The following is a 21,786-nucleotide window of genomic DNA, read 5'->3' as shown; positions in this document are numbered from 1 at the left end:
TTAAAATTAACTTCACCTATTTCTTTTTCCTTTTTATTTTATTTTTCCTTCTCATTGGTGCATTATGATTTTTTTTTTTTTTTGTACCTGGGATTGAACCCAGGGCACTTAACCACGGAGTTACACCCACAGCCTGTTTATTTCACTTTTTATTTAGAGACAGAATCTCTCTGAGTTTCTTAGGGTCTCGCTAAGTTGCTGAGGCTGGCTTTGAACTCATGATCCTTCTGTCTCAGTCTCTCAAGTGGCTGGGATTACAGGCGTGGGCCACCACGGGCAGCGGTGCGTTATAATTATACACAAGAATGGGATTTGCCGTTACATGTTTGCACAGGCACACAGTATAACAGTCTATCTCTGTTGAACAGCTCCGCAGCCAAAGCTGGAGGTCCAGCCGACCTTCTGACACAGTCCTGCTAAGGCAGCCTCCTAGATCCAGAGCAGCCAGAGAGGAAGAAGAAAGGGAAAATGAGAGGAATCCTGCGTGAGCTCTTTTCCTGCACCAGGAAGAACCGGGAACCTGAGACCAAATCTGGGGAAATGCAGGTGAGCATGGTTGCTGCCCCGGGGAGCCTCAGGAGGCAGGGCCTGCAGCGGGTGGTTTAGTGGATATCGTGGAGTCAGAACAGACTGGACCTGGGATTGGCCTGGTGAAGAGGAAGTGTGGGCTTGTGGATAGCTGCTGCAGAGAGCTGCAGGAGCTGGTTTGGTGTGGGGAGAGGAGGATGGCCTCCCTTTTGAAAAAGATGATTAAGTCGAGTTCATGGGACCAGAGCTTACGGAACATCAAGCACTAGAGATTTTGATTTGGGAATTATCAGCCTGTGCACAAATCATTGTATCTTAAACATTTCCACACCAGTTATTTGAGACACAAAGGTTGTGGCTCTAATCGGCTCAACTTCTCAGTTGAAGAAACCCTGTCAACCATGATACCTCCCTGTCCAAAGACATTCTGAGGGGATTATTTATATGATGACAAAATAATATGTGTGACTTTTAAATCATTGTATAATTACCTCTAATAATGTCTCACCAATCTCAGCAATAGGAGTCTGAAGGGTTCATAGCTGTACCATTGCACATTGTGCTAAATCCAGGCACCGGAAAATTATGGGCCAAAAATGCTATGGATACTAATAGGCATCTCATTACATAACAAAGCAAGTAGCTTGCAAGAAATTAAGGTGATAATGACGAAGTCAAACTAATAAAGATTTCTAATTAAAATGGAATAGCAGCAGCAAGTCTAAGCCACAGCTCAGGAATGCTGACCGCGCATTAGTGACAAAGCATCATCCCTGGAAATTCCCAGGGCTTGTTACTCAGGACATAGGAGAGATGCTGTCAAGCAGAATGCTGGGCAGAGCCCTCCGTGAACTCTAGTGCTGGCTTGATTCTGTTTAAGAACTCCCAATTTAGAAATGTATTTCTTGATTAACTCTTAGTTTTGTAAAAATAAAAGACTTTGACCGGGTGCCGTGGTGCATGTGTGTAATCTCAGTGGCTCAGGAGGCTGAGATAGGAGGATCGAGAGTTCAAAGCCAGCCTCAGCAACAGCAAGGTGCTAAGCAACTCAGTGACAGCCTGTCTCTAAATAAAATATAAAATAGTCCTGGGGATGTCTCAGTGGTCGAGTGCCCTTGAGTTCAATCCCTGGGACCCCCAAAATAATAAATAAATAAATAAATAAATAAAAGAATTTGGAACTGCATGCCGTCCATCTATCAAGAAAGAAAATGATTGGTACAAAAATATTTGCTTGCAGGACTTTTCTGCCTCCCATTCTCTTTGCAAGAGGAGTTCTGATAGTTTGTTTTGGGTTTTGTGTGTTGATCTGGGTAAGAAAGAAAAGGGAAGATGCTGGACTGAGTGTTTTAAGGACATGGGGAGATGGGCCAGCGGAGAAGATCTGGGCCCTAAAGGCCTGTGGGCTGGAGGCTGCAGGAGGAGGGAGAGGGAGGGTGCTGGGGGAAATCTCAGAACAGGGCTGGATTTCACAGGGTGTGGCTGTCCTGAAGAGGGACTTTGAAGGAGTCTATCTCCTGGACTGCCAGCCATCCTCCTTTGTCACAGGCTCAGGTTATGTCACTAACAACCTGCACTGGTTTTCAGGTGTTGGGTGTCTTGTTTTCCTACAGTATTTTTACTGCAGTAACAGGAAGAGATGTGACAGCTGCAGCACTGTGCTGAGAAATCTTGCTGAAGACAGTTACTGGAGGTCTGGGAGGTGGTGTGATAGCCCCGGCTGGGGACAGGGCACAGAATCCCCCATCCGTTGGCCCTTAGGACATGTGTCAAAGCTTTGTAGAGTCTGCCGCTTTGTGAAGATCACAGCTGTGCTGTTCTGGTGCAGATGAGGACAGCCCAGTTAGCAGGGGATCTGGAGGACTGAGAATTCACCTGCAGGGCTCCAGTTCCTGCACCCATCCTCCCCTCCAGCCTGCTCAGGGATAGTGTGCCCGGAGCAGGGGCCTCGGGCAATGGCCATGGGCAATGTTCCTGAAGCAGGATGTGGCATGCATAGCAGTTCCCAAGAGTCCTGGTATTGAGAACCTACCGGGTGTGCAAGTCAGTAATCCCAGGATCCAGGTTCAAGGCTAGCCTCAGCAATTTAGCAAGGCCCTAAGCAACTTGGCAAAATAAAAAAATTAAAAGGGCTGGTTATGTAGATCAGTGGTAAAAGGGCCCCTGCTTTCAGTCCCAAGTACCAAAAACAACAACAAAAACATTGAACCCCAAAAACTTTTGCTGGTTTTTGTTACATCCTCTTCTTTTTTTGGGGGGAAAGGAGTACCAAGGATTGAACTCAGGGGTACCCGACCACTGAGCCACACCCCCAGACCTACTTTGCATTTTATTTAGAGACAGGGTCTCACTGAGTTGCTTAGTGCCTCACTTTGGCTGAGGCTGGCTTTGAACTCGCGATCCTCCTGCCTCAGCCTCCCAAGCCACTGGGGTTACAGCCGTGTGCCACTGCGCCCATCTTTTGTTCTATCTCCTGAGATGCACCATTTTAGAACTTACTCCTGAAACATTAAAAACATTAATTAACTTTATTAATTTAACAATAACATAACAAGCCATTACTTATTAACACAAACAAGGCATTGATTACAACTAACTCTTAAGAACAAAAGAGAGATTTGAAGTAGAGTTTGCCACTGGCCTTGGTGTTTGGTTTTTCTTTTCTTGGTCCTTCTCCTCTTCCTCCATTGCTTTATTTTCTTTGAAAACTCTATTTTCAAGAAAAAGACAGCGAGAAGAGTGTTGTTATTTGACAGTTTTGCAAATCTCTAACGTTTGGCTGGATGGCAGATAGCTGCACCTCCTGTTTCCTGCTGCCTTGGAGGGGATGCTTTGTGGAGCCCAGGAGGAAAGCTGACCCAGGCAGGTAGCTGGGAAAGGGATGGCGGTTCCCATAGTTGTCGATATATCCTGCTTCCCACCATATCAAAAGTGGACAGTAATAATTTCTCAAAAGTTCGTTACAATGTCAAACGTGGAATGATATCATTGAGATTCTCACCCTTTGTTCTAGAAAAGCCATTCTCCTATCTTGTACTTGGAATGGATCTTCTACCCGGCGTGATTTTTCGTAACATCATGAACTAGCCACTTGGAGAAAATTTGTTTCCTAAGTCGGGCTGCTCTAACAAATGTTGACACATTTCGTTAGACGCTATCAAAAAATATTTGTTAAAGTCAGCACCAAGTACACGAGAAAGTATTTAAATATTGAAAAGCTGTCCAGCTCATGGCAGCGTATATGTGTTTTCCAAAATCTAATTTTCACTTGAAAGCTTGAATTTTATCTTTGGCAACAAATGATATCAATTGTTTTCCTTGAAGTGACAGGCTCAGCTCATTCACTCCTGAGAAAATGTCTGCCAATTACCCACGTCTGAATGACCGTAGTTTGTCAGAACTTCTTTCAAGCAAAAACAGTGTTTCATGGAAAACTGGTTGGTTCTGGGCACAAGGCAAATAATTGCACACGATCTTTTATGCGCGACAACAATTTCACTGCATTAGATAGCACAAGTATTTACATACACTCCCCAAGGTTGTCATGAGGGATATTAAAAGACACACTTTTATAGGGAGACATAAATGTTATTAAGAACATTCTTGACTGAAACTGGCTTTTTTTCTTTCTGTGAGTGCAAGGGGTATAGAGCCCAAGGTCAAGCAGTGCAGGTGGACAATACGGCTGTCATTAGTCACTGGGCACCAGCAGTTTGACCTGCTGTTGTTTGGTGCAAATGTTGACACTGGGAAAAACACAATCTTACGCTAGTTGTGCCATGGAAATAAAATCTTCCAGATTCTCTGCAAGCCTCAGCCGCCCTGGGGTTGTATCTGGTGAACTTCTGGTACAGCAGACCTTGTGATGCACACATGCAGAACTTGCAAATTCACCTCCTTAAGATTTATTTGTAACCCCAAATCAATCAGAGTGTGTTCCCGAGGCCATTCGCAGACACACGCATGCACACAGCCACTTAGTATTGAGTCGTCCAAAGTCCACGTGCCCTGCTGAGGCCAGACAGGCCTGGCTGTGCTGTCTTGGTTCGTTCTTATATTGCAAACCAGTGCCTTTTGTGCGGTTTGTTTTGTGCTGTGGGTTATTCATTGTTGTTCTTTATGTTGGTGATCTGGCTATTTAAGGACTTCATGTGCTGAGTTGAAGTGTTGAAGTGTTGTCTAGTGTTCCCAAACCAAAGAGACTGGGTTCCCTTAAGAAAAAAAAATACATTTACTAATTAGAACAAATTAAAAATAAAAGAAAAAAATACATTCCTTCAATCAGCATTGTGCAGGCCTGGAGTTGCAGTGCTGTGGGTTGTGTTAATGAGTCAACAGTACATATTAAGTGAGGTGTCTTTAAATATAATGCCCATAAAACAAGGGCATGTATTAATTACTTGATGAAAATGTCATGACCAGAGGCTGGCTTGTATTTCCCTGAGCAGTGATGATTCAGTTTCATTAAATTGGCATTTCCAGTGACTTTATAGAACATAATTAATTACTATGACAAATAAGAATTAACCATCTAAGGGAAAATGGTCCACATTGACCATCTCTTTATTAGGTAGGATACATCAAGTTGTGCTGCAGTAACAACATGTCCTGAATCTGAGTGGTTTTGGGTGCTTATAGTTTAGTTTCTTGCTCATGCTTCATGTTTGTCCTGGGTATTAGGCCTTTTCTGCACATTTCCCTCTCTTTAACACATGGGTTGACCAAACGCCCAGCACCTGGAACATTGCTGGCCATGTTGGCAGCAGAAGGCCATGTGGCTCACAGATATTTAAAATGTTCCTTTTTAAGGAGCATTGTTTCTGCTAACATTTTGTTAGCCAAAGTCAATCCCGCAGGCATACTGAACTTCCAGGGCAACCCTACACTTAGTCTAGGAGGAGAGTAGGCAATTTTGATTGGGTAAACAGTACTCAGGACTGTCACATTCATGACATGCCATCAATCCAGGATACCATCAATTGAAGTGCATCATTGTTTCATGTACTCTTCATGACAAAGCAGGACACCAATGTGGTAAAGATAGACCTTAATCAGCGATAGCTATTGGGGTGGGGGAAAACGCCCAGTGTGAACTGAAACCAACCTGGACTTGCAAATAGGTGTTGGGATAGAGAAAGAGGGAGTTGAGGAGGGATGTGGTGACTTAGCGGAGTCCAGCAGTGAAAGATTACCAAGGTCCATCAGTGCATATGCCCGTGGGCTGGCTGTGTCTGTTGATGGAGGTGATCAGAGTTCGGGTTCTAGCTCCCACAGACACAGGCAGGCCCTGCCCACAGGCACTGGCTGGCATGAACAGCCAATTCTTTTAGCAGCCTTGGGTTTTCTCAAGCAGGTACTTTAAAGGAGTGAAGGTCATCTGAGGGAGTAGAAACTGTGAGGGGTTGTCCAGTCTCTGTGGGCTAACTAAGGTTGAGCCCAAGTCAAGGAGAGGGCTCAGCAGGCCTGACTAGAGGTTGCTGAAGAGGAGAATCTTCATCAGCACCACGGAGAAAGAAAACTGCTGCCAACTTAACTGTGATTCCCTTCCCACCTCGCTGTCTGCCAGACCTCGCCAAGGTGCATCTTGATTTCAAGATGGTGAAAATTAAAAATGCTTTTCAACTAAAAATTGAAGGAATATAGAAAATGGAGGAAAACATTGTTTTTGAGCATAGAAAATAATAAAATGATCATGAATTATGTTCACATCTTACTCTTCATGTCTTATTATCTGAAAACATAATAATTTTTGTACCTACGAGTAATTGTAGGATGAAGCAAATGCATTGGTGCTGTTATTTACAATTTTTTTTTTTTTGGTGTTGTAGACAGACAGAATGCCTTTATTTTATTTGTTTATTTTTATGTGGTGCTAAGGATCGAACCCAGTGCCTCACATATGCCAGGCAAGCACTCTACCACTGAGCTGCAGCCCCAACCCTGAAGTTTTTATTTTGAAATAGTTATAGGTTCATTATTCATCATAGATAATGTACAGGGAAATCCCTCGTTCCCCTCACCGTGTTTTCCCAATGGGAGCAGCTTGTGTAACTGTACTGTAGTGTCACATCCAGGGAGTTAATGTCTGTGAAAGACACAGAGCTTCATAGGATTTCACTAGTTTTACACGTAATAGTGTGTGTGTGTTTGTGTGTGTGTGCGCCCGCACGTGTGTGCAGGCGTGTGTATATGTATAAGTGTCTATGCAGTTATTAATGTGCAGATTGGTATAACTAACACACCCTCGAGATACAGACCATTGGTATGTTTTGTGGGATGCTACAATGAGTTTTATGCCTAGGAGCTCAGCGTTCAAACAGATGACTCATAGAAAACCTTTGCCTCTTTGCACCTTAAAATAAAATTGGTGGGTGAATGGTGGATGGTTTCGATTTCTTGAAATACTTTGCATCAACTTGAGCAAGTAGGCTTGTCCAAAATAGGAATTCACTGCCTGGAAATTAATTTGTAAGCGATTTCTAAAAAGAGCCATAGGGGTCTGTTAACTTTAGCATGAGGTACAGGAAGCAGTGCAGAATTTGGAAATGGAAAAAAAATAAAACATGTGCGATTGCTCATATCAGAGTCTTCCTATTTTTAGGCCTCATCATTAGAGGGAAGGGGCATGACCTTATCATGCACATCTGTGGTTTTCAATACCCATTATCTTCCAGTCTTGTCAAGTTGCATCAAGAATCTGAATCTGCCTGTGGGGCTGTGGCCCACTTTCAGCCACTGTTCCCACTTGGGACTGTTTGCTCCCTGCCAGACCTTGCCCTGGGCCATGATGCTGATTGTCATGTTTGGATGATGACCTCAAACAGGATCTCCTCCTCCCCACCTTCACAGATGAGCAAACTGGCAAACTGTAGAAGCTAAATGTCTTGTCCCTGTCACTCAACCCACAAGTGGCTGAGCCAGGTCCCAGCCCAGCTTCTTTGATTCCCAGGCTTTGTTCTTCCACGGGATGGTGCTCCTCTTCTCCTCCTCCATCACCCCTTCTCCTCAGGGTTTTTTTTATTTATTTTTTTGGTACTAGGAATGGATTCCAGAGCCTCATCACTGAGCTATATCCCCGGCCCATTTAAAAAAACTGGAATCTTGCCCAGTTGTCCAGGCTGGCCTCGAACTTGTGATCCTCTCCGCCTCAACCTCCAGAGGAGCTGGGATTGCTAGTGTGCTACTGTGCCCAGCCTGTTTTTTCTCTTTGGTTGGACATTTCATCACAGTTTTCCAGTAGATCTGGAGAGGAGGCCACTGGAACTTTGTAGGGCTCTCACCTTGTTAGTCAGATGCCCATTTGCAGCAGGACATGTGGGAGTCCTGCATCTGCCAGTCAGTCCCACCATACTTTTTTGGATGGCTTTACTTTCAACTTCAGACGCTCTTCCTCAGGGCAGTGCATGTAGTCTAGTGAGTCTCCCCGTTTCCCCAAGCCATCCAGTTAGGGGGTGCTCTGAACAGCCTCCACGGGGGCAAATAGAAACATAGGACTGAGCAGTGCAGAAAAAAATCAGCTACCACCAGGGGGCACTGTAACCCTTATGTGGTTGGTACCTGGAGGACAAATGGCCCCATTCGCGCTCCCAACAGAGAAGGTGATTTCGCTGAGATTTACATTCTCCTTTGGCTCAGACACTGCCTCATGAGGATAAATCACAGTGGTTGCTGCATCTTATGGAATCCTTATGTGCTCTGCTGGCACATTGCAGTTGAAAGAAAACCAGCCACTCTCCGGCATTTCTCCTTCCCACTAACAGTGATGGATGGTGAGCGCTGAGGCTGCCTTTTCCCCAAGCACAAATGTATTCAGTTGTTCTCTTTAGAACCCGCCGTTCAATTGATTCCAACACTAAACATAATAAGTAGTGTCAGAGAAGGGTCAGCAGATTGCTTAGAATTGTGAGCAGATCCCGGGCCTCCTGCCCTTGTGGATTCTGGTTGACGCAGCCTTTGGGTGCCAGTCGGCAGCTCCATCAACTTGAAGGAAAGCTTGGCTCGGGATGGGAAACAGGAAATATTTCATTATGTAACGGGAAGCACTTTTATCTCTAGTCTCAACTTCCCCAAAGTGCCTGGCTTTAAATTTTTCTGAGTAAGTAGAGGCCCTGATGTTGAAAAATATAAAGTGAGTTGAGCATGATCCGAGGGGAGCCATGGGCTGAGTCTTGGGCCGGTACATTTGTAGTTTGGTCCAGTGTTTTCATACTCTGTACGAGGGTAGCAGACGGCTGAAGCTGGCCAGGGATGTATCACAGTCCCCCCAAACAGGAGCAAGGACACCAGCAGCACTCCACAGGTGGTGGGCCTGGCCCTGGGCATGCTCTGTAGTGGGGTATGGAGTTGTCCTGGGCAGGGCATCTTTGCCGTCTGAATTCTGTCATCCCTTTCCTGTGAAAGTCCTTCTTCTTTCTGGGTCTTGGTTTCCTCATCTGAAAGGTTGGGCCTGAACAGATGCACTCTGTGGCTCTTCTCAGTTCTGGCCCTTCCTAGCCCCTACCTAGGCTTCAGCCAGGCTACCAGGTGGTGAATGGAATGATCACCTCCCACAGGGATGTGAACTTAATGGAAGTTGAGGATTTTGCCAAATCGCAGTATTTGCCCATTTTAATAAAAACTGAAATCATCCTCCTTCACCACCCCTCTCCCTGTCATTGACTTTTCCTGGGGGTCGTTTCTGTGTATCCTTCCATGCGTAGAAACCAACATACTTCTAACATTGCTTCTACATAGTCCATTTATGTTGATGTGTACTCTTATTTTTTAAACCAAGCTGTCTGTGTACTACCTGTAATGGTCTTCCCCAGCAACCCTGCGTGGGCATCCTTCCAAGGGATAGGACCAATATGAGTGCTGCATAGAGTTCCTCTGCACAGCAGAGCTTACTGGGCAGGTTTTCATTGGTGGACTTTTGGGAGGTCTTCAATTTCTTGTATCACATTCAAGACTGTGGAGGACACAGTCTCATAAATACCCTTGCATGGAGCTACAGGATGTAGTGTGTGTGTTTGACTAGTACTAGGTATTATCAAGACGGCCCCAGTTTATTTTCAACAGGAGTTTTGAAGAATACAAAGTCTTAATGCTGAGAAAATGACAACCAAGTGAAGTCGTGGTCACAGAGCGCCTGGGCCAGGAAGGCTGGTTCTGCCCTCCCGGGGTGAGGCACAGCTGCTCTCAGCCTGTGCAGCTCTGGGAGGGAGTGTGGGCTGGCCATGGGGAGGGACCGAGGAGTGTGTTCCCTTTCCTCATATCCAGAGGCTCATCATTCTAGTCCTGGGTAGAAAACTATGCAACAGCATCTCCAACTCCCCTTTCCCTGTTACAGATCTCAGATTCTATATAAGGAATTGAGCGGAGGTGGTGAGGCTCCTCACCATGGTCCCCCACCACACATTAAAGAAGTTAAGTTCATCTAGGAAGAGGATGTTGTTTCTTTCATCTTCTTTGGTGCAGTCTCCTGGGTGATACACACATGTGTGTGTCCCCATACTACACACACCTGTTCTGTTATTTCATATCAACCAGGATACTTTTCAGGTCACACTCTGCTCTTGTGAGTTTTTATAGAACATACACTCTACTTCTTTAAAACAGCAATGCATATTCCTTCTTCTTCCAGTGGACAATCAACATCAAACGTTGTCTCTGCCATACCTAATAAGAAGCCCACATAATCTGACACATCCACATTTCTGTGATCATGGATCTGCTGACGTAACATTTCTAATGGTGTGAAATGGCTTCCCAAGATGGCGCCAAGACCAATGGAAAAGCTCAATCCCAAAGCACTCAGTTAAATATCTGATCAGGTTAATAGTGTGTGAATAAAAACCATGTGTAGAGCACCTACTAAGGGCCCCACCGTGTTCATTGCTGGGCATGCAGAAATGATGACGACAGTCTGTGTTCTCGGAGCGAAGATGTCATTGGGGAGAAAAGACATACATTTTGGGAAAGTTAGCTGGGCGTAGACTTGAACAGGCTCACAGGCACTCAGAAGATAAAGAGGCTGAGTTGCAGAGAGGAAGGAGTTCGTCCCTCTGTCTAGAATCAGCTGGCTGGGTTGTGCTCATTGCTTCATGCCCTCTGGGTCCTTGGGGAAAGTTAGCTGACGAGGCAGTGGGACTTCTCTGACCACAAAAAGGCCTGGGTCTCAGGCTGGCCTGTTCAGAGGATTGCTCCAGGCATTGGGCAGCTCAGGGAGATGGGCAGCAGCCCGAGGGTCCCCACAAGGTCGGAGAGCCCCTCTGGCAGAACCCCCTTTCGTCCTCCTTCCCTGAATCTCCACCCTCTGGAAGTCCTAAGGAGTTTCCCTGCTCAGAAACCCTTGTTCTGCCTCGACTGTCTACCATTCCAGCCCCCTCTGGAAATCACATCCAGTGTCATGCTCCATGAGCTCTCTGTCACCTGGTGTGACTCCTCCTCCTAGCTGGGTGGTGCTCTCCCTCCCTCCCTGTGGGTAAGCTGCCTGCTGAGTCACCTGTACAAAGGGTGCGGTCAGATGGTCAGATGTTGTTCATTTTTGCTTTTACTAAAAAGTTCCCCCAGTGCAGGGTCAAGCACATTATTGACTAGACTCCCTCCTGCCTGCCCAGACGGAATCCATGGATCCCTGGCTGTGTCTTACAGCTCACCAGGCACAGGAACCTGCAGGGCAATGTCTAGTGCGCTCTCAGTACATGATTGCTGACTGGTGAGAGAATAACTCACCAGGGGCGGGTTGTGTATACACAGGTGAGCAGTCACTGGCCTGGGGGTGGGGGGGCTGGGCCTCCAGCTCCTGGTGCCTGTCCTGTGAGTACTGTTCATAATCATGGGGCAAAGTCCAGGCCATCTGCACTAGAACCTCCCAGGACCACTGGCTAACACGCAAGTTCCTGGCCCCACCCACAAGGCCTCTGAGCTGGGTAGCTCTAGCAATATTGATCTTTTCTCACTTTTATTTGGGTGGGGTAGGGTGAGGCCTTCCACCCTTTAGGAAACCCTGCCTTGTCCTAGGTTAATAACTGGCCAAGGGACTGCTTGCCACCTCTGATGTGGTTTTTGCCCCTAACCAGTGCCAAAGAATATAAGAAGTTTGAATTGGTTGGCAACTTTTAAAAATGGGACTTTTTAGTTTTCTGAAGGCAGAAAGTGGGTGAAGAAGTGGAAACTGACTTAACACAGCAAAGAGCCTCCACCTTGATGAGACTGTGAGGTGGTGCTGGAAGAAGCACCCGAGGTGTCAGACCAGGAGACCCGGGTCAAGGCAGTTTGTGTCCCCAGGTAGGGCTCTGGAGAAAAGACCGCCTGATCACCTGGGCCAGTTTCCTGGTCAGGAGGCACAGCCTGCAGGTCTGCAGCTCACTCAGCCTTTGAGGACCTCCTTCTGGATATGAATAAGTGGCCAGGGAGGGTCAGTGCTTTGAGGAAGAAAGTCTCCACCATGAAAATGAGAGAACAAAACACATAAGTAGAAGAAAGGAACCCTGAGGAAATGTGATCCTAAGACTCAGAAGCCAATTTCAATGAAAGTTGATTTCTTATTCTTGGAGAGATAAGAGGACATAGCACTTCCAGAAACCAAGACCAAACTGCAAGTGGAAAAGGAACCATCAGGGAAATAGAGTGAGCTCTTGGAAATTGCAATTACAATACCCATCAGTAACATCAGTGGAAAATAAAGACACAGGAAAAATCTCAGAAGGTAGAAAAATAAAAAATAAAGAGAAACAGAAAATATGAAAACATGGGGGCAGGAAGGATGAACCCAGGAGTCCAACATCTGCCCAGGAGGAGTTCCGTGAAAAATGAAGGTAGAAGATGCAGGAGGCCGTTACACAGTAAATGGGACTGGACAGCACGAACCAGCCTGATAGAGGGACCAACCAGAACAAGGATCCATGACCACAGCATCTGTGGTCACAGCGCAGTGTTGGTTGACGGCTCGCTACCTGCCCAGTGCTATTCTAAGGGCAGTGTGTGTCGCCTCCTCCGTCCCACACCCCCTTTGCAGGGAGGGTTTCCTTATCCCCACTTGAAGGGGCACAGCGAGGTCAAGTGCCATGTCCAAGACATCATGGCCACAGATGATGTTGTCAGGCCTCAGACGCATGTAGTCTGACATCTCTCTGTGTCACCATGAAATGAACAGAATACTGCACGCAAAAAAGAAGATCCCTGGGTTTGCCGAGACAAAACCAGAATGCACACAAAGGAACATGAGTCAGACGATATCAGACGTATCTATGGCAACCTTGGAAATCGTAGGGTGCCTTTGAAACTCTGAAGGACTGTGGTTTCCAATGAGAAATCCAAACCAGCCCAATTCCCAATCGAGTGAGAGAGCAGAATACAGACCAACAAGGGACCCCTCAAAGACGTCACCTCCAGCCACAGAGCTACAGAGGACAAGGGCTGTGACCTGGCCCAAGAGGGGGACATGACTTCTGGGAAGGTTGGGTACCATAAGAGCTACCCACCAACTGCAAACCCCCTCCATGAAGGCAGAGAATAAGTAATAATATTTGAGTAAGCAGATTAGGAAATAGCAACCAAATTTTTAGTAATATGGAAGAAAACACCCCCAGAAAGGAGAGTAGAAAATGTTTGACAAGAATAGGGATGATATTTGGAGAGGGCTGGAGCAAGGACTGCTATTATTTTAAGTTTTTGATTTTTAAAAAAAAATGTTTATTTATTTATTTTTTTTAGTTGTAGTTGGACATGATACCTTTATTTCACTTATTTTATGTAGTGCTAAGGATTGAACCCAGGGTCTTGCACATGCGAGGCAAGCACTTTACTGCTGAGCCACAACCTCAGCCCCTAAGTTTTTGATTTTTAAACTATATGTTTACATTAAGCTGAGTAAGAAAAATACAGTGGCTTTTACCTATAGAGCACATTTCTGCTCTGCGGGGGAAGCTAGAAACCCATGGAGCCCCAGTCTGCTGTCATACGTGGCATATGAGGGGCTCCTTTTGAATGGGGGCTCCCTACAGAGCTTGCCACTGTCCCAAACAGGCCTTATTTCCTTATTTCCTTTACCTCTGCTCCTCCCAGCCACCTGAGTGTGTGTCGTGTGGCTGTACAAATCCCCTATATCCTCTTTCCACCCACCAACCTACCTACCTGCAGCAGATTCATTAGCCACAGGGAAAGGACCGTAGGTGCCAAAGATGAAGGTGGCCTCAACATTTTCCTTTGTTGGGGTCCCTTTTTAACACCCTAGAACAGCTTCTTGCTAAATCCCAGGTCCTTAGAAAGCCCCAAGTAGTGGATTATGTAAATAGGATAAATGCCGATTTAGTAAAATCCCGTTGGAGAGGCTCAACTTGCGGGCAGATACGTTCTCTTAATAGGGGCTGTCTCCACTGAACAGATTGCACATGGTCCCTCTGATCTCCTTCCAGGAGCTTCCCTTATGGAGGGTCCACCGGGTGACCAAGACAATAGCCTCTAGCCAGACCGCTGTCCCGGGGAATTGTGAGAAGTGTCTCTCCTACCCCAGGCATCCACACTGACTTCAGTGAAGGGCTCACAGATCTGCGATATCTGGGCCTGTCATTTGAGGGCTGATTGTCATTCCCCTAAGAGGAGCAAGAACTCCTGGAGCCCGGGACCAAGGGGGTCCCGCATTCAGAAGGAGCAGCAGGGATCCTTCCTCATCCAGAGCGTAAGTGTGTGCGTAATTAAAGAGCAGCCTGGGAAGCCAGTCCTGTGTCTCCATCTCGAGATGTTGGCAGGATCATGGCCACTGTACTAATCTCTCCTCCTTTTAGATCTTTGGTCAAGAATGCCAGGAAAATTTCAGACAAGAGGCAACTGTGATGGGCTTTTTGAAACTGAGAGCCCTTCCTCTACTAACTAGATTGCAACCGGCCCTCCCAGACGCACATACTTTCTTTTCAGGATGTGTCAAATGCAGGAGTCACTATGGGAAAGAAGTCCAGAGGCTGGTGATTGAAATCCACAGCCTTAAGCCTCCCACGGGGGAAGTCAGCAACCAGCAGAGATGACAAGCGACTCCCTCTGGGTGCCGGTGGGATATTAATGCATCCGTTAATACCAGGTGCTTTCCCGGCACAGTGGGAGCTCAGGAAATTTGAATGAATGATAAACAAAGCCCCACTCGGGTTTGTTAAACTCAATGTAGTTTAAATGAACTTTTATAATAATTGTAACTTCCATCACTAGTTTGATGTTGATGTTAATGGCTGATCATATTCACTTGAGAAATTTTTGTGACCCTAAGCAAGAGGATTCCCTGCTTTTGAGCCATGACCCTCCAGGGTTGTAGGCCTGGTTCCTCCCAGTGATCAGCTGCGCTGGGGCTGTGTTCTGGGGTTGCCGACTGTGTTCTTTTTCAGATGTTCCCAAACATCCAAAGCCATCTACAAGACGCCAGACTTGGAGGCAAAACCAAGTGACGTCACTCCATTTACTAAAACGAGTCTGGCTCTGTTCTGAAGGACTAGCAGGGAATTGGTATGTGGAGGAAATGAATAGATGGGTGTAAGTAACATTAATCCAGCCTGTCAAGTCCTGTACCATGGAGTCTGCGGCCAACGCAGTAGTGAAGATGCTCAAAACCTGGGGAGGACTTGTGTCAGGGAGTCCTTTTCCTGTTGGGGTTCTCCTCTTGATACCCAAAATGTGTGGAGTGTTTCTGAGGCACTGATGACGTCAAAGGCCACAGAGTGGGTGAAGGGCACCCCAGCTGGAAAACACCACCCTGTCACTCAGGGTTTGCCTGTGCTTGCCCTAGGTCCCTGCACCAGCCTCAGTGCAGGACCCGTTCAGCAGCAAGCTCTGGTGCTCCTTGCCTGTCCCTAGACCCAGGGGACTTTGTAGAGAAGAAGCCTGTGAATTTGAATTTAGAGCAACTCCCAAGTGGTTCTCATGTACCATAGGGCTTGGGAATCTGGATTTTTCGTAAGGTTTTAAATCCTGTGATCGTGCATAATGTGGGACCAACCCAAGAGTGAGAAGAAGCCTTTGGCATTTGGGAGCTTTGGGTTTGACCGACAGAGACACAAGGGTCTGTGGGACACTGACTGCTCAAGCCCCTGAGTTGGCTGAGCACTGCATTGCCTCTGCTGGATGCCTTGTTTGGGTGGCACCAGACGAGTTAATCTACCTCAAACCCAATTTTGTTTTTCTCATTAAAGGAAGCACTGGTAGAAGGACCTGAATTTTCACCCTCACCTTGATTTAGCATAAATCCCAGGATGAGAGGGATGAACGTTGTGCCAATGTGTGGGTGATTTAAACTTTGTATACCGGTGCACGGCAGCCTTTCAGAAGAGAAACTCAGGTGCACATGGAGACCTGGGTGGGAAAAGAGAAAATCTAAAGGTCACGGCGATGATGAAGTCAAAATGTCAGGATGGTGGCAAAGCTCAGGATCCTATCGCATTTCCTTCCCTGTCTCCCTCCCTGTCCCTTCAGCCTCTGGGATTTTGGAGGATAAAGACTTTGGAGGGAGGAAAACAAACAAACAAAAACAAAAAAACAAAAAAAGGAAGAAACGTGGAGAGAAAATGAGAGAGGTGAAGACAGAGGCTGGTGCTCACGTGGGCAGGATTTGTGTCCCATGGAGACATGTGCAAGGTGCCCATGCCCCAAGCATCAAAGCCTTGTCATCCTCCATGTCCCTGGCACTGATGACAGGGTCCTCCCCACAGTTTTCTGCTGGCTTCGTGAATGCCAGGCTGCTCAGCAGTGGAGCAGAGCTGGATGAATGGAAACGCTCTGCTCAGGGTGAGTGGGATATGTTGGCAAGTGGGGTTTGCACATTCAATTAACTCTCAAAGAACCTAGAGAGACTGCAGGCTCAAAAATAGACTTTTGTGCTTGTTCTTGATAGATTCTTGCCTTTCCTTTTTATTTACATGTTATTTCCTCTAAAGAATATAAACTATCTTAAAATTGACCATGCTGGTGATAAATACCAGGATCATACAGGACTATTCTCATGGTGGATGGAGGGACTTACAGAACAGTTTGGGAGAAGACGAGGTAATGATTGGCTAAGGCCAATGGGGAAAGGAAATAGGATTCACATGATAACTTTTTTTTTTTTTTTAAAAACATGTTATTTAGCAGGAGTTACAGGAAAATGTAGGCAATCTCTAGTTTTAAAAACATTAAGACACACTTTTAATAACATACAACCAAAACTCTTCTTTAACCAATAAACACAAGTCATAAAGCTTTGGCTGGAATTTGTTGTGAAGATTTTATAAAGTACATTATTCGCCCTCACGGCAGCCCGTTAGGGGCTTATTGTTCCATTTTTACAGAAGGAGTGAATAGTAGAGAGGTGATAAAGTCAGTGTGATTTGCATTAAGTCACCCAGAGAGTTAGTTGCAGAATTAAGCTTTTTTTTTTATATATATATTAATCTAAAAACTTTTCCTGTCATATCCATCACATTTCTAGAAGGAAAAAAATCACTGCAAACAGTGGGAAGGAAGTTCTTTATTTTCATCAAGTTATCATGGCTTAAACAGTAGGTTTGAGAAGACTTTGAAATGCAGTGATGTGTATTTTTTTCTTTTAATCATGAATCACTGGGTTTTATTTCCATATCTACTTCCTAAAACCCAGAAAACCCAATGAAAAGCCTGGTCAGGAGAAAGAGCTACATCATTTTGCATATTAACTCAGTGAGATCACCAACTAATTGAGGGAAAACCCATAATGAAATGTGCCTGATCTTTTTTTTTTTTTTTTTCTATAATGAGTTGTCATGATTCCTTAAAATAGAAGACAAATGTCCCCTAATTGAGTGTGTAGATAATGGTGTGTGTAATAGGACACCATCAGGGACCTGGGATGAGAGCAAATAGTTTGATCTCCCAAGAAGAAAAGTGTCAGCGTCCGTGTCTCATCTTATTCATTGCCCGGGAAGTAAACTTACTTAGCTGCTAAGAGAAACCCTTCCAAGCTAACAGCCTTGCACCCTCAATTGGGATTCAATATGGTGGTCACTTTGTCAGAGCTAAGCATCAGCTGGTCCTGCTGGGGAGAGCCCAGTGTGGGCATGACCCGAGCCAAGCACACAGGCTTGCAGTGCCAGCTACCTTCTGGGCCGGTAGGTGCCAGAACACTTCTCCAAGGAAGCATCTTCTTTTTCTGTCCAAATGCATCTCTTGTCTATGCATCAGCTCTAAGTGCCACAGTCTGCAGGGCCAGGTTGCACGATGCTGTGCTCATCCCCTCGTTCCCAGAAACAGCACAGGGTGGCCCAAGGTGGGAACTCAGCGTGACCCCTACTGCTCATCAGCAATCACGTCGCTTCCCTGCTGGCCCCTGGGTCTCTCACCTGCCAAGGTGCTGGTTGTTCTATCCCCACTGTGGATCCTGCACCATTGCACCCACCATTCTTTCTGGATCTGCATGTGTGTTAATGAGCTCTCACTGGAATCCATCCACTTACAGCAACCGAACCACCCTGTAGCATTTCTTAATTTTTATTTTTTGTAGTACTGAGGATTGAACCCAAGGGTGCTCTAACACTGAGCTACATCCCCAGCCCTTTCTCTTTTTTGAGACTAGGTTTCGCTAAGTTCCCAGGCTGGCCTCCAACTTGCCATCCTGCCTCAGCCTCCAGAAGGGGCAGGATCACAGGTGGGTATCACAGCCCCTGGCTCACTTCATAGTATCTTTGAACACCTACTGTTGACCAGGAAATTTCTAGTAAACTAAAGACGTCCTGATGAATATGACTCATCTCTCTTCATGGAACTCAAAACTGTAAAATCACTTTATAGATTTGAAATGCAGAAAAACCAAAGCAATGGTTCTTTTTTTTAAAAAAATGCATTTTCTAAAAGAACATAAAATAAAAATGTGGAAGCCTTCTAAATTTTCCTACACATTTTTGTAAATATGAATATACATATATACATGTTATATAAATTATTCTGACTTTTAGCAACATTCTCTTTCAATCTTAGATATCCTGTTATATCTGTATACATATGTGCATCTGTTTACACATATATACATCTGTCTTACTCTTTTACTTTGTAACATTTCAATGCATTAAACAATTACTGCAAAAAATAAGACATGCATGGAATGATCCATAGAAAATCTACATATACATGCTGAGGTTGTGGCTCAGTGGTGGAGCGCTCGCCTAGCACAGGTGAGGCCCTGGGTTAGATCCTCAGCAACACATAAAAATAAATAAATAAGTTAAAGATATTGTGTCCAACTATAACTAAAAAATAAATATTAAAAAAGAACTGAAAATATAAATACTCATTCAGCAAATATTTATTGAGTGTTGTCAGTGTGCCAGGACTGTTCTTGGCTAGGAAGAAATAAAACAGAGTCTTTGTCTCCATGGAGCTGGAAATCTGGAAGGGAGAGGCGCAGTAAACAGGTGAACTTGAGTACATCGTGTGTCGGCCAGAGAATAGTGGAGGGAGGGGCATGTAGAGCCCTGGGTTACATGGTGTGGTCAGTGAGAACCCCTAGTGAGGGCACAGACATCAAGGAAGCAAAGAGCTAAGTGAGCAAGTCAGGCACGATGGTCCCGGGCAAAGCCGTGGTGTGCTGGCAAATGAATAAGAACCAGCTTGTTGGAAAAAACAAAAGTCCTTCTATTCTACATTTGCCAGTTCCCACAGTATGAATGTGCCCACTGCGGCTGATTCTAGCCACTAACACAGGGTCACTGAGTGTGCACCAGCAGAGAGATGCTCAGAATCTCTCTGTGAGTCACACTGAGTGGGTACTGGCTCCAGCACAGCCCGAGGCAGAGGTGTGCGTGGTGAGCCTGGGGTGCCGGAGGGCCGCGTGGCAGGTGTGGATGCAGCAAGTCGGGGAGAGTGGACGGATCTAAAAAGGCAGGCTGGGGCCAAGTGAAGTGAGCCAATCTCAAAGTGACAAATACCATATGGTTCCACATATAGTGGGTGACGATTCATAGAGACAGGAAGGATGGGGCTTGCCAGGGACTGGGACAGGGCGAAAGGGGGAGTGACTTGCAAGGGAGTCACAGATTTGCAAGATGAAAATATGCTGGAGATTGAGTCACAAGATGAATGTACTTGCCTCTGCTGAACTGTGCGCCTAAAAATGGTTACAATGGTTAACTTTATGTCATACATTTAAGAAAAAAATCACAGTTAAAATTTAAAAACGCAACCCAGTGCTAGGTCATGGACCCTGCAAGCCAATGCAAGAACTTTGTATAGAAATCAAGACTTTGAGAGGTTTGGGGTGAAGACTCTCTCACTTGATCTGGCTTGCAATTCTGAAGGGTTGTAAGGTGTTTCCTCTATTTTTCATTACCTCAGTGAAATGCATGAGCCTGGGTGCTTTAAAGAGAAAAGGGGTACATTGATCTCACATTTCTGGAGGATCGAGGACATGGAGATGGTGTCAGCTTAGTTCTGGGGAAGGTCTCAGGTGAATGGCATCATGGCAGGGGATGCGTGAGAGGAGAGATCACATGAAAGACGCGAGGCCAGACCAAGACACCAGGGACTGACTGGGTCCCCTGAGAAGGATGTTAATGTCTTCAGAGGGCATGCCCTCAGTGACCTGAGAACCTCTCACTGGTTCCCTGCTCTTAAAGGTCATACAACCTCTCAACATCATCCCACTGAGGACCAAGCTGTCAGCACAGGGACCCTTGGAGGAGGGGGACACCCTTAAAGCATGGCAGAGGTAAAGGACAGAGCCTGGGCCAGCAGGAAGCCTTTGCAATCACTCAGAAAAGATAAGTGTGGCTTGGCCCTGGGGGTCCATGATGGAGGCCGTGCACAGTGGATGGGTCATGAGAGAGCTGTGCAGGGAGATCCAGGAGGACCGGCTGACTGAGTGGACACGGGATGGGGGAGAGACAGAAGGGACGGGCATGACCTCACGTCTTCTTGCCCCATAGTGGTGACGATGTTGCTCTTGTTCAACGGAACTGTGGACACTGCAGGAGGAATAGGCTTGGGGCAGGAAACCTGGAGTTCAGGGCTGGACGTTGTGAGGCCAAGATACTCACTGCGTGCAGGCGGAGAGGCTGGGTGGGCAGGGGGATGCACGCCTGGCATTCTGGATAGACGTCTGGCCTGGAATTACATATGTGGGCACCATCAGTGACGGAGGCTATGCACACACAAACACATAGGGCATCCTCCTGCTGCCAGCTTGGGCACAACTCCCACATCAAATCAGTGGTTAATTAAATACCAAGGAGATTACAATAGCAGTATAGTTAAAACCACAACGGAACAGTGACAGATGAAAAGTGTTCCTGACACTGAACCATTGAGGCTGGGTTTCCCACTAGAAAGTCACATTTTCCTGATTTTCATTGGCGTGGTGACTAATTGATCTTTTAAGTTTGTCCTTTGAGCCCGATGTGCTTACTTATCTCCTGCTCAGAGGCCCCTGGGAAGGAACCTGTGGACAGAAGAGCACAGGCCGTCATTTACTTAACCAGCCCCACAGTGACCACGTATCAGTGAGTGTCCCTGTGAGAGTCCACCTCGTCTCCTGTTTCTAGATTTTTCTTCTCAGTTGTTCTCCACACTGCTGCCAGATTGCCCTTCACAGAACCCAGCTCCAATTACGTCACTGACTGCTGCAGGACACAGAGTGGCCCATTTCCACTCTAGCCAGAACTCAGGTCCTCATTAGCATTGAAGGTGCCACCTTCTCTGGCCCGCTCTGTCTTTCCAGGGCTTGGGGCAGTGTTTGCCAATGTGCACAAACTGTGCCCGTTCATGTTTCCAGCCAGAGTTCTGTCTGCAGATCCCTGTCCCCTGCTCGAGGTGCAGGTTATGCCCAGCTTGCTTCTGTTCTGGGGAAGCCTCTCAGCTGTGTTTTCTGGGGTCCCCACTCCTGCTGTACATCTCTCTACACTGCACATCCTTGGATGCTGGGGCTCCAAATGCCACAGACTCTGTATTCTGAAGCGTCTTCTGCGTGCTGTGGCTTCAATTAGATGTCATGTGGGTTCCAAGCTGCAGGTGTAGCCCGTCCTTCCTCACCATGGCACGCCCATGAGCCTTGCACACCACCTGCACACCAGCAGGGCATGGTGTTCAATGCGTTTCCACAAGCCTGGCTCTGTGCTCTGTGCTCTTGTGTATGTAATTAGCCCTCAAAAGGGACCTGAAATAGGTGCTTCTGAAACATTTCCATTTTGCTTTAAGTGGAGGAGATGCTTGCCCAAGGTCAGACATTTTGACCTTGGTGAAGAGTGAAGGAGAGAGCGGGGTTGGAACACAGACGGGCAACTCGACCCGCCAGGC

At 46.3% G+C, this 21,786-nt stretch overlaps 1 protein-coding gene across 2 annotated transcripts in view; it reads left to right on the top strand.

The window, feature by feature from the left end:
- CUNH10orf90 (chromosome unknown C10orf90 homolog) overlaps positions 1 to 21,786 on the top strand; it is a 278,495-nt gene that overhangs the window by 27,667 nt on the left and 229,042 nt on the right. For both annotated transcript variants that reach the window (XM_048791379.1, XM_048791378.1), the window contains exon 2: positions 369 to 546. In XM_048791379.1, the coding sequence (XP_048647336.1) occupies positions 469 to 546 (78 nt within the window). In that variant the 5' untranslated portion in view covers positions 369 to 468. The remainder of the gene's footprint in view (positions 1 to 368; positions 547 to 21,786) is intronic.

This window comes from Marmota marmota, unplaced genomic scaffold, assembly GCF_001458135.2.
Source record: "Marmota marmota marmota unplaced genomic scaffold, marMar, whole genome shotgun sequence".
NCBI classification, from domain to species: Eukaryota; Metazoa; Chordata; class Mammalia; order Rodentia; family Sciuridae; genus Marmota; species Marmota marmota.
This window is presented reverse-complemented; position numbering and strand designations above follow the sequence as displayed.